Source organism: Pogona vitticeps, chromosome 6 (assembly GCF_051106095.1).
Source record: "Pogona vitticeps strain Pit_001003342236 chromosome 6, PviZW2.1, whole genome shotgun sequence".
Lineage (NCBI taxonomy): Eukaryota > Metazoa > Chordata > Lepidosauria > Squamata > Agamidae > Pogona > Pogona vitticeps.
The window spans coordinates 112,965,330-112,978,572 of record NC_135788.1 but is presented as its reverse complement, the minus strand read 5'-3'; the positions used below and the strand labels follow the sequence as shown (position 1 = coordinate 112,978,572).

Genomic DNA, 13,243 nt, shown 5'->3' with positions numbered 1-13,243 from the left:
AATCAATCTCATTCAAAAACAAACAAACAATAAATAAAACTAAACTAATTCAATACCAACACCAAGCAGAATAGAGCAAAAGGTGCTTGTAGCCCTAACTTTCAAATCACAGCAGTACACAGAAGGTTCACTTTTCTTCTAGAAGAGTGACAGAGAGGGAGTTGTCGATGACCGTGTCTTTCATAAGTGCATCAAACACCTTTCCAAACATCCCTAATTTGGTTTTAAATGATTTGTTTTTTTAAAATCCATGTTTCCTTGAAGTAAAAGCATTGTGTCTTAAATGAGAATTATGTTTTAACTAATATATATTGTCTTCTGACAACATCTGTTACTCGGAAACAATGTAAAATTATCTTTGTGTGGAAGAGAGAGAGAAAGACAGAGAGACAGAGAGAGAGATTGAGATTACAGGATGGGGGAGAGAGGTTCCCTTTGGGAGCTTCAGAATGTGGGAATCTGTAAACTGCCCAATGTGGCCTCAGTAGCCAGAGGATTTCTGCTTATGATTTAATGTTACTGAGTCAGAGGAAATTTGCATGGATCAATAAACACATCACTTGATACTACTGGTGCAAAAAAAAAGTCTTCATCGCTTCGTTGAGAAGTTCTGGAAATATCCCACCAGTTGTTATTTTAACTCTTCCATTGTGTTTTACATGGACAATTTTCAGACGCTGGAAAGCACAGAGTATTTATCCATTTCTTCAAATATGACTAAAGAAGTGTTTTGTTTTGTTTTTCCTCCTCTGGTCCAGCTTCATTCGTTTTTAAGAAACATTCGGTTTAACAACAGTGCTGGTAAAGAAATATTTTTCAACGAGAAAGGAGACTTAGAAGCAGGATATGATATCGTCAATTTTGTCAGATTCCCCAACGAATCCTTCCAGACAATCCGGGTTGGAAGTGTGAACCCTCTGGCTCCTGTGGGCCAGAGAATCGTGTTGAATGGAAGTGCCATCAAGTGGAATGAGAAGTTTAACCAGGTAGATATGCTTTTTCTTCATCATCGATCTCATTTCTGAGTGTACTTTTGATATTGCTATGCGGTAGTGCTGATATTTTTTCAGAAGAGGCTAAGAACACAAGAGAGAGAAATGTGCAGATTGCTTTCAAGCCTGAGACACTTAAAGTACCTTGCAAGAGTCCAAATGGAAGGTAATTAGTGGATGAATAACATATGGTATCACAGCTGGTATATTGTCACAGATGGATAAAAAGGACTTTTGAAATACCAATTCTAGCTTTGTTTTCCATTGATTGATTGATTGATTGATTGATTGATTGATTGATTGATTGATTGATTGATTGATTGATTGATTGATTGATTTTCAAATCCAATAAGGACATACTGAGAAAAAAAGAAAGAGGAACAAACTAGATGATCCTCTTTGGCAGATAATTCTTCTACAAAGATAGACTTTTCTGCTTCAAATTCCACATTTTTCTGATCTTCTTTAAATCTTTCTGTTAACTGTACATATGCAAAACACTGGAATTCATAAGTGTATTCTATTAATGCTTCTCTTGCCTTCACCTTAAATTCTCCCTCATTCATATCCCTTTGTTTATAATATTTCCCTTTTGAACCATGTCATTTGGGTATAAATGGATCCACCATTAAGTAACTTATCCCATTTGTCTATGCCATATGAGAACAGTGTTCGGACTCAGCCCAGAGCGTCTTTTGTGACCAGTGATGACACCATGTCTATTGTCTCCAAAGAAGCACAGCAAATTAGGCAAAGTTTATGGAAAAGCATCAGGATTCTGACAAAAAAAACACCCAACGAACCCTTGGAATATTTGTAAGGAGGAAACCGATTATCTAGACCCACTTCAGGCCTGACAATGGGACACGGACAGATATAGATATAGATATAGATATAGATATAGATATAGACATAGACATAGACATAGACGATATAGATATAGATATAGATATAGATATAGATATAGATATAGATATAGATATAGATATAGATATAGATATAGATATAGATATAGATATAGATAAATCTTCCTCTTCATCAGGGGTCTCCAAACTGTGGCCCGTGGGCCACATCCTGCATAACTTGCCATTTTATCCAGACTGTTCCCTTCTGAGAAAGGCCTTCAGCTCATATGGGAGAAGGGTGGCAAGTTTCCAGTCGTCTGTGCTTGTGTGTGCATGTGTGTATGCAGACCTCCATACGGTTGGGTACACATCCATGTTTCCTGGGGTGCATGCATGTGTGCAGCTGCGTCTACAAGCACGTTCCCTTAGACTTCAAAAATGTAGAAAATATACGATGCGGCCCTCATGTTCAAAACTTTGGAGATGCCTGTTCCTCATGATCATTTAACTTCTAAATAACCTTCCTTCTAAGTATCATTTAACTTCTTCCTGACTTTCCTTCTGATGATCATTAGAATACACCCAAGTCCACCTGTGTGGAGAGCTGCTACCCTGGAGAGAGTATGTCTGTCCAACTGGGGAAGCAGGTGTGCTGCTATGACTGCATTGCATGCCCCTATGGGAGGATTTCGATCCAGATGGGTAAGTGAAGGAATCCAAAAGCACCTATGGAGAAATACAGGAATTTTTATTGCCTCTCTAGTGGTGTTCCTGCCTCAGTTTGTTAAATCAAAGAACAAGGATGTCCCAAGAGAGTATCAACTTTGAAAAAAAATGTAGGACTCATTCGAAGGATCATTTTCTCTAATGGATAAAAGTTGTGTGACTCCAAAACTAAGACCAGGTTGTTTTCTTTCAGATACAAAAGAATGCCAGGAATGCCCCGAAGACCAGTATCCAAACAAGAATCAAGACAGTTGCATTCCCAAAGCCTTAAGCTACCTCTCTTATGAGGAACCCTTGGGCTCAGTACTGACTAGCTTGGCCCTCTTCCTTTCTATCACCACCATCGTGGTGATGGGGACTTTCATTCAGTACCGACACACTCCCATGGTCAAAGCCAACAACTGGAGCATCACCTGTGCTCTCCTTTCCTCTCTGCTCCTCTGCTTCCTCTGTTCCTTCTTCTTCATTGGACAGCCTGGAACTCTCACCTGCCTTCTGAGACAAATGGTGTTTGGTATCGTCTTCTGTCTATCTGTTGCTTGTGTCTTAGCCAAAACCATCACTGTGATTGTAGCCTTCATGGCCACAAAGCCTGGACTTGGGATGAGGAGATGGGTTGGGAAGTGGCTGGCAGGGTCAGTCATCATGGTGTCTTCTCTTATTCAGGCTGGTATCTGTGCAGTCTGGTTGATTACCTCTCCCCCCTTCCCAGAGTTTGACATGCATTCTGAGACTGACAAAATCTTAGTTCAATGTAACGAAGGTTCCGACCTCATGTTCTATCTTGTCCTGGGCTACATGGGTATGTTGGCCCTCCTCAGTTTCTTGGTAGCTTTTTTTGCACGGAAGCTGCCTAATACTTTTAATGAAGCCAAATTAATCACTTTCAGCATGTTGATGTTTTGCACTGTTTGGGTGTCTTTTCTGCCAGCCTATCTGAGTACTAAAGGGAAATACATGGTAGCCGTGGAGGTCTTCTCCATCTTGGCTTCCAGTGGTGGCTTGCTGGGTTGCATCTTCTTTCCCAAATGTTATGTTGTTATTCTCAGGCCTGACCTGAACAACAAGAAGCAAATAGTAGGGGGAAAGGGTTGGTACAGTTGATAGAGAAATCACATCATCTTCAGTGAATTCCTCTGGGGAAAATCTTAAAGAAATAAGTTATCTTAGAGGCCTTGATAATGGTCCTGGTTTTGCATTGTTTTCATGGTATGTGAGGTAGGAAAAATGTCTGTTGCCCTTTTGAGGTCATACCTACAGAATTAAATTCGAAGTGGGTGGTGTATTTTTCTTATATTTGTCAGCATGTTGACTAGTCAAAGTGTATTCAGATTGGGTGATACGTTTTTAGAATTTTTTCTCATCAAGAAATATGATAAACCCTCTGGATTGCCAAGTGTGTCAGTTTCCTATGATCAATTGATGAAGTCATACTATGATATGGCAGTAGAAGTGTCCTCTTCATCTGAGTTTACAAGTTTATTAATGAGCAGCGTATTTTATAAGATTCAGGGCCTTGCGATGGAGTGCAATAAGTCGCCTGCCTGTGAGGAAAAAGATCAGATGCTGATGTAATCAATTTGTCTCTACTCTTGAAACAGTGCCAGCAAAACAAGGGTGGTGGCTCAATGGAATTTTTTATTTGTAATTTACCCATTTCTAAGAAGATTCAGTTGCAAACCCCTTGAACTTTGGGATGCAACTCTGATATGTGGAAATGGAAGACCTGACCCTGACAGTCCCTCATTTCGGTCATTCTAGTGTGTGATTTTCATTCAGGTCCCAAAGAAAGAATTGTGACCTTATTGATATCACCCATGACAGGGGTCTTATTCTAGTGTGTGGTTCTCTCTTTGAAACCCCTCCCCAGCTGTTTTAGACTTCTCCTCCCATCATCCTACTTCTGATAAGGTTATTTAGGGCTTCTGGAGGTCACCTCCCAAAAATCTCCAAGGCCAAGTGCTAAGAATGAGAATGTGATCTCTCTAGGATGAGAACATGGAACACAGACTTCTGTTGACTCCAGCACTTCCAGAAGTGAGAGATCTTTATTCCCTCCCTTACCAAGCTTTGAGGACAACTTTGTTCCATATTTTTCAAGACCAGCATGAAAGAACCAGTCTTCTAGAAGTCAAAACAATGCTATTAACCTGTTTCTGATTCACAGGTGGAATTTTGAGGCTTCTGCCCAGGTCATGAATATTAATGTAATATCTGCATAGACCAATTTGAGTGCTGGAGGGGTGGAGTCATGAGACATAAAAGACTCAGCAGGAGGACTGAGAGTTTTAATGGAGTTACGGAGATTGAGAGTTTCGAGAGAATTGAAGAGTTTGGGAGTTTCGGCGGGAGATTGGTTGAGAGTGGATAAAGGAGGATGCTTGTTTAAGAGTTAAAAACATTGCTTGAACTATCATCATCTGTAACAATAAACAAGTTCTATTTTTTTAAGTGACACATTGCCTGTACTTCTATTATTCATAATAAACAATATTGATGTAATCAACTGGTGGCAGCTGAAAGACACATAGTGTGAGCTCTTAGTTTGGTGAAACAATCAGGGGCCATACGGGGATCATGACAATCCCTTTCAACTAATCCCAAAGAGCCCAGAAAAACTTTATAGTTTTAGTTTTCATAAGGTGTAATTAATTGACGGATTACTTGGGATAGGTTCTCTTCCCATTATCATTCGGACACAATGTGGCATGTTCCTTATGAATACTTCTGTGTTTAACGATTTCCAGTGAGAAGAAGAAGAGGTTGCAAGAGGAAGAGAAGATTTTAGGAATCATGACACTAGACTGAGGTGACCCTGATTTGGGGAAAGTCAGTTAGGATGTCCACCAGACTCCTCCTTCTCTCTCTTGTCCCTTTTTATGAATTCAAGAGAGAGATACCTTTGATGTCTGTCCAGAAACAGACAAAGAACTTTTTCTTCAGGATGGTTTTCCCTTAGCCATTAGCTATCTGAGAACATTTTAAATAGGGTACTATACCTTGCTGCTTTGAATCTCTTTTCTGGTGCTGTTTTTTTTAAAAAAAAAAAATCATTTGTAAAATTTGTACGATATTTCTAAAAGATTTGTATACTTACTCTTTTTAGCATTTAAATATTGTCTTTTAATGAGGTAAGCCACTTTGCGTTCTTTTTAAGGAGAAAAGTGAATTAAATTATTATGAATAAAATAGTATAAATAAATAATTAAATACTTTAGCCTACTTCAGAGACCTTTCAATGGAATGTATTTCAAAAGAAGCCTGAACACCAAGTAGAATCTACAAAGACAAAACTAAAGTTACTCTATAGTAACGTATCACTATCTCCTCTGCCATCAGATCTTATCCTTGTAGGCGTTATTATCCTCTTAGATGTTGTTGGACTTAATGCTATTAAGCCAGATGTTCTTAATAATGTTATTGGTGCTAGAGTATGAGTCTTACAGTCAGGACGAGTCCTCAAAGCCCCCAAGGTTTCAATAAGGGTGCAGGAGTCAGCAAAAGAAATCGACAGCAGCAGCAGCAGGGTCCAGGCGGCAGGGGAGGTTCGCGCAGCCATTTTCTCCCTCGGGAAGCTGTTAGGAAGCCAGTTTCCCTAAGGGAGCAAGCGGGGGGGAGGAGGTCCTGGAAGAGAAGTTGCTGACCAGGCACCCAGCATGGCGATCTCCAGGGCAAGCCGATTGGAATCCACGCCGGGTAACTGTCGCTCCCCCGCTGCCTCTTCAGCTCTCTTTCACCCCTGGAGCCTGGAAAACCAGCCATTCCACCTCGCCAGGCACTTTCGTGCTTCTGGATTCCCACAGCAGCCTCAGGGAAACCCAGCGCAGCTCCGGAGGTCTCCAGGCTCACCTTTCCGGGGGTAAGTTCTATCGGAGATCTTACCGGCTGCCAGTCCCCACTCCAGCAATGTTCCCACAACTTAGACGGAGGCTTCCGAACTCCACCGGCCACCAAAAGCCCGCGTTGAGTTCTAACCCCCGTCCACTGGCCACCGTCTCGTTACCCGCCATGAGTCGCTTGCCGCTCGCTCACTCGCTCGCTCGTTCACACGATCGCCTGCATGCCGTTTTTTTCACTTCCAAACTTCCCTCTTCCAGCTCCTGTTGTTGTCGTTGTTGTTTTGCTATTTTGTTGTTAATGTTATTATTGTTGTTATTATTGCTGTTATTATTATTTTTAAATTGTTCCACAAACTTGGTCCTTCATAAGATGTAAGGCAAGACTATATTTTAGAACTGGTGTCAATAATTGCTGTTGCTTGTCACATAGATCTTTCTGAAGATGACAGATAGCAATCTTGCAAGTGTGACTGTCCTATCATTTCCCATTCCTTTAATTCCTTCTTACAGTCAGCTGAATTCCTGTTGCATGGCTATGCAGGCATAACTCAGCTTTATACCTGCAGTGCTGGTCACAGAATCACACAATAGATAGCACAATTGCATAATCAGATTGCATGAATCCTATTCACAATTACATGAATTCTAGCAGTAGTGGATAAAAGCCCATGGCACAAAATTCTGAAGCGTGACCCTTAGAGATAGGCACAGATCGGCACAATAGGAGTTCACGGTTCATCAGAGCCCAAGAACCATGCTGAATTTTTTAAAAAATGAACTAATTCATCATTCCTTCAGTTCGGGCCCATCTCTACATGAAGGAAAGCTACCTTACTTGCCCAGGGGCCACCGGTTCTTCCCCTCCACCAGCGTCATGCTACCCAGCTGAGTAGGACAATCGGCTGCCTGGGGCCTACTTCCTGACCCCGTGAGAATTAAGGAATTGTGGGAAGTTTCATTTTTTGAGGGTTCCCTGTATCTAGCCAAATCAGTAGCAAAAGTTCCCACAGTAACTGAAGCTTCTCAGGAAGCACTGGGGCAGGAATTAGGTCGCAGACAGCCTACTGTCCTGTCCAGCTTGGTGGCAGCAACTGTGGGGGCCCAGAACAAGTATGGGGGGCGCTGGGGCCCCTGAAAGGGAGCTTTCCATTAAGCCAAATGAAGCACCAATGATGAAAACATTCAGCATTTCATTTCACTCCATGAAAGCTCAGTTCCGCAAACCGACTACAACACACACACACACACACACACACACACACACACACACACACACACACACACACACACACACACGGTTCATCTTACACCGAGGTGAATTTGTCCTCCCTTCAATCTTCAGTAGGAACCAGAAACCTCAAAGCTGCCTTATACTGGGACAGACTGTGGATCTATCTGGACCTCTACTGTTGATAAGACTCATTTCATAGCATCTTTCCCCAGTTTCAGACCAGAATCTTTCCTCCCACATCCTGAGGATTTAATTAGGGACATTGTGCATGTTAAGCCTATGCTCAGCCACCAAGCTATGGCCTTTCAAAGGGACATTTCTCAGCAAGAAGCTGAGTGAGCTGTCAGTTTCATTAAATAGGATATAGTTACACAGGTTTATTTCAGCAGTCACAGTCATTTTTCAGCACTATTGTACTGTTATTTCTTGTCCTTTGCTGCCATCATGCGACCATCTTCATTCAATGCACACAGCTATTGTGTGATTGATTTCTCACACTCCTTAGCATCTGTCCATTCCTGTCCCTTATCCAGCTTGAATTAATGACACCTGTTTAGTTTTTTATTTTTGCCACATGGGATTTCTTGCTGGAGTTTTCGCATTGGCAGAAATCTGTGAGTTCCCAGAAGGACCCATTACAGCTATAATGGAGTTAATCGCCGATCCACATCTACTTTCTCTTGACAATAATCAAAGTTTACTGCTCAGTCCATAAGGGATTGGCCTTGGGGTATCATCTGAGCCTCATCCCTGTGGTAATAAATGATGAAATAGGTATTCTCCTGCGGAGCTTTGAAGGATGTTTTCATACCTGGAACTCCTTTTCAGCTGTAGTTGTTCCACACTTCCTGAGGTTCTTAATTGAAAACTAGAACTGTGGTCCCCATCCTTGGGTAACCCAGGTGTTCTTGGGCTGCAACTCCCAGAATCCTCAGCAAACACAGCTGGTGGTGAGGACTTCTGGGAACTGACGTTCAGGAACACCTAGGTTACCCAAGGATGGGAACCACTGGCCTATAACAAATGTTTCCCCAATGAAAATAAACAAACAAAAAATGGAAAAGGTTGAGATCTTCCCTATACAGTGGTGCCCCCCACCCCCCCAGGGGCCCCCCGCAGCAAAGCGGGGCTTTCAGAGGTGCATTTTCACTGCTGAAAAAGCCCCAGGAGGCTTCCGAAAGCGGCGCAAGGGGGGGCTCTGGGGGGGCGGGGGGTGACAGACCTGCTCCTAACAACCACCCACCCACACCCACCCAACCCCACCACGGCAAAGCGCTGCTTTCAGAAGCCTCCTGGGGCTTTTTCAGCAGTGAAAATGAACCTCTGAAAGCCCCGCTTTGCCGCGGGGGGCGCTGGGGGGTGGGGGGGGCAGGCCTGTCTCTTTGTGTATGCGTGACTGTGTGTGCATCTCTGCACATTCATTCATTGATTGATTGATTTCTCAAAAAATGATTGATTGATTTCTCAAAAATGTTTTATTTAGATGTGTGTTTATTGGCAAATATTTCAGGGGTTGTCTTCCTGACAGTGTTTCCTTCTGCTATACTGTTGCCTGCTTTTGGAATGAACAGATTCTCTGCTGTCTGCAGAGCTTTTTGTTAAGGGTTTTTTAAGAGTTTGGATTGATTCTCCATTGCCTGCTTTGTTGTATTTTGATAGATTATTTAGGGCTTTAGATTCATTACAACTAGGATCTGCCATCTTGGAGTACTTTTAAAGAGTTGTTTAGGGATTTAAATTAAATCTCTGTTATCTGCTTTACCCAAGCTATTATTGAGTTATTAAAGGAAAAATGAAATGACACACAACATTTGGTCTCTTTTGTGCTTAAGGAAAGGACCAGTGAATGAAGGACATGAAAAAGAAAGCGGAGCTTATTGAAAAACACATAATTAAACAAACATGAATATTCTTCCTGTTTACCTTTTTAGTGGTTGTAGCAGTTCCTGAAATGAATGAAGAAGTGATTCTTTGAGAAGTCAGGTAATACAATTCTATTTCAGCTAAACATTTACATTTTTTTTAAATCTCAGTACATGATATTTCAAGAGACTGATCAACTCACTTGCATGTAAAATAGTTGCCTGGGACAGCTCTTGGTGAGGGGAAAAGAGGGGCCACAGCAGTGTCTAGGGAGGGCAGCATGGCCAAACAGGCTTCATCAGTGGCTCCTGCTGGTCCAGACTTGGGCTCGTTTGACAAGCAACGGAGGGGTGCCCCAGGCTAGTTGAAGAGAGGGGGAGAGAAATGTGTGTGAGGGTGTGTTTCTGTCCACGATTGTGTGTGTGTGCAAGTTTCCATTGATTGATGGATGGATTTTCTTAAAGGTTTTTTGTAATTAATTGTGCATTTATTATGTTAAAGGTTGAAATGTTGATCATTAACTTTCTAATGTTTTTCATTCTTCTATACTGTTGGCTTCTTTTACAACGCTTTTAGAATATTTAAGAGAGATTATGCCACTCAGTTGCCTGAAAAACTGAATAGTTCATGCCAGTCACTACACAACATGTTTGGTAGCTGTTTCTAGTGATTATGATACTTTCCCTTCTCATGCTTTATTCCTAGTGACCACATTCTTCCACCTGGAAACAATCCTGTCTCCTTACCAAATGCTTTCTTGTGTTCAGTTCAGGCCTCAAGATTATAATATACAATTTGGGGAAGAAGAGACAACCTAGTAATCCTGCACCAGAGGCCAAGATGGAGAAGATCTCCACGGCCACCATATATTTCCCTTTGGTGCTCAAGTAGGTGGGCACAAACGATATCCACACACTGCAGAAAACTAACATGCTGAAAGTGATCAACTTGGCTTCATTGAAAGTATCAGGCAAATTCCTGGCAGAGAAAGCCACTAGGAAGCTGATGACAGCCAAAAGGCCCATGTAGCCCAGGACAATGTAGAACATGAGAGGTGAGCCATCGTTGCATTCAAGAAGGATTTCATCTATCTGGGAGTGCATGTCCAACTCTAGAAAGGGATGAGCCATTGCTAACCATACACCGCAGATGCCCACTTGAAGGAAAGAAGAGGGAACGATGACTAAGACAGCAAGTCTCTTCCCAATCCAACTCCTTGCTCTATTCCCTGGCTTGGTGGCCATGAAGGCCAACACCACAGTGATGGTTTTGGCCAAGATGCAAGCAACAGCAAGAGTGAAAATGATGCCAAACACCATTTGCCTCAGAAGGCAAGTTACTTTCCCCGGCCACCCAATTAAGAGGAGGGGGCAGAGAAAACAGATGAGAAGAGAAGAGAGCAGAGTACAGGTGATGCTCCAGTTATTTGCTTTGACAATGGGAGTATCACGATGCTGAATGAATGTCCACATCATCATAGCTGTGCCCGTGGAAAGGAAAAGAGATGCAAAAGCGAGAGCTGCTCCCAAGGGTTCTCCATAGGATAAGTAGATCAACTTTTTAGGAAGACATTGGTTGTGATTTTCATTGGGATACTTATCTTCTGGGCACTCCTGGCATTGCTCTGCATCTGAAAGTGAGAAGAAAAGTATTAGAAGTCTGGGAGTAAACAAATCTGTTGTGTGTATTCAGCTGCCATCCTGCCATTACTTTACTACAAAAACAGTTATCACTGTGCAGATACAGGCTTCTTTATTGTCAATGTTCCCTGCTTCGAAAGCCCACTCTTTGTGTTGATGTATGAAGTCTTTTGCGTGCACAGAAAAATGATAGGAACTAATATAAATTCCAAGTAGGTGGGGCTCGTCAGCCTTGGAAGGCAGCCCATTTAGGAGAAGGAAAACTTTGATTTCAAACCTCCACTGCCTTGTGGCTATATCCACTGATGGAAAAAGCTTCAGGAGTTAACCTCGAAGCAAAATCTAGAGCTGGAGTCTGGGAGTCAGTTTGTGTCATTCTGCCAACTCCTGCAATGTCGCTGAAACCAGTTGTGTTGGCTCTTGCCTTTCCATTTCAGCGACGTGGAGAGGGGGGATTTGCTGCTTGGGTAACAGCCTATCCATATTATTTTACCCAGGCTTCGTGCTCTGGAGAGGACACTCCAGTTTTGTATAAGGGATGGTCACTCTCGAATTGGCCTTTTCAGCCACTAGATGCTGTTCCAAGTCCTCCATACAGAGCATGTTACCATAGTCTCTTGAGACTGAAGAATGCTTATGATGAATATAAATTGGAATGTTACATTATTTGGCTATGGAGAAAAAACCTTCACTTACCGCTCTGGATTGAAATCTTCCCTGCGGGGCACTGAACACAATCATAGCAACACACTTGCTTCTCTGGCTGGATGAACATGCTCTGTCCGGAATGGCAACTCTCGACACAGGTGGATCTGGGTGGCATCTAATGATAATCATAAGGAAAGGCATTTTGAATGTAATTGCTTGGGGATGATAAAGCTTCTGTATTGTTCCTCAGCTTTCAAGAAAGGAGATATGCCAGTACTTGCTGTCATGACAATAGTAATATGCTGTGTCCTATATGTAATTTATGGTGGAAGGAAGGAAGGAAGGAAGGAAGGAAGGAAGGAAGGAAGGTACGTACGTACGTACGTACGTACGTACGTACGTACGTACGAATGAACGAACGAACGAACGAACGAACGAACGGAGCAGGGTGGATGGGTGGGTAGGTTTTGGAAACTTTTGAAATTGGAGTTACACTTCATTGCTTTTCTCCTCAAATTATTGGTACCGTAGCAACCTAAGGTTTTATTGGTTGATATTTGAAGTGTCGACAAAATTTGTTGGCTAATGCAATGACAGGTTGGAGTGCCGTTACTCTTGTTTTCATGAATAAGGTAGGTGTAATGCTGGGAGCAGTAACAGGCCAGTTCAGAAAACGACCAATTCCTAGCAGCCCTTTCCCTCTGCTAGTACTCCTTTCCCCACCTTCCATCATGCAGCAAAAGAGTCCTGGTTGCATTTGGCTCTCTGCTCTTTAGAAGCTGTTACTGAATTCCAGGACAGGCAGGAGAAAATTAATTAATTAGTTTGAAATATTTCTTCCCTCCCCCATGAGTGGGTTACAGAGTAGAGTGGCACCCTGCATAGCAATGTTAATCCATTCCAGGATTAACGTCGCTATCTGGATTCTTCACAATGGGGGGGGAACCTATTGGGGAAAAATTCACCGGTAAGCGAAGAATCCTCCATCCGGCCGCCATTTTCTCCGCCTCGGTAACCGAGGCGCGAAAACGCTGTGGCCGGTCATTTTCCCCCAGCTGGGCGGCGCTGGTTACGGAGCGCCCGCCGGGGAAGCCTCCACCGCGGTCGCTCCGAAGTGCCCGCCGGTCAGCTGGGGGGAAATGGGGCCTATGGGGAAAAATCGCAAAGTGATTTTTCCCCGTAGGAAACATCGCAATGCGATCACTTTTGCGATCACAAAATCCACATCGCTATGCGGATTCGTCGTTAAACGGGGTGCTCCTTATACGAGGCACCACTGTATTTAAAATAGAATTTTAAATGAAGTGGTTCAAAACCGCAACATATTATAAAATTAAATCATTAAAATTATAGTGTCAAATTCTGTACAAGCCAAGACCTTCAAACTCAAAGACCCTCAGAAATAAGCATGAAGTGACCTGGTGCCAAAATAATGTAATATCGCCACCAAACCACAGTT

The 13,243-nt window shown here is 42.6% G+C and overlaps 1 protein-coding gene and 1 long non-coding RNA gene across 2 annotated transcripts in view; one reads left to right on the top strand and one right to left on the bottom strand.

Moving 5' to 3' along the window:
• Window positions 1–13,243, bottom strand: part of LOC144583411 (uncharacterized) — a 409,702-nt gene that overhangs the window by 91,738 nt on the left and 304,721 nt on the right. The window lies entirely within an intron of this gene.
• LOC140708271 (vomeronasal type-2 receptor 26-like) lies at window positions 2,702–3,667 on the top strand. The gene has a single exon (XM_073003657.2). The coding sequence runs from the start codon at window positions 2,705–2,707 to the stop codon at window positions 3,665–3,667; it is 963 nt and encodes a 320-aa protein (XP_072859758.2). The 5' UTR covers window positions 2,702–2,704.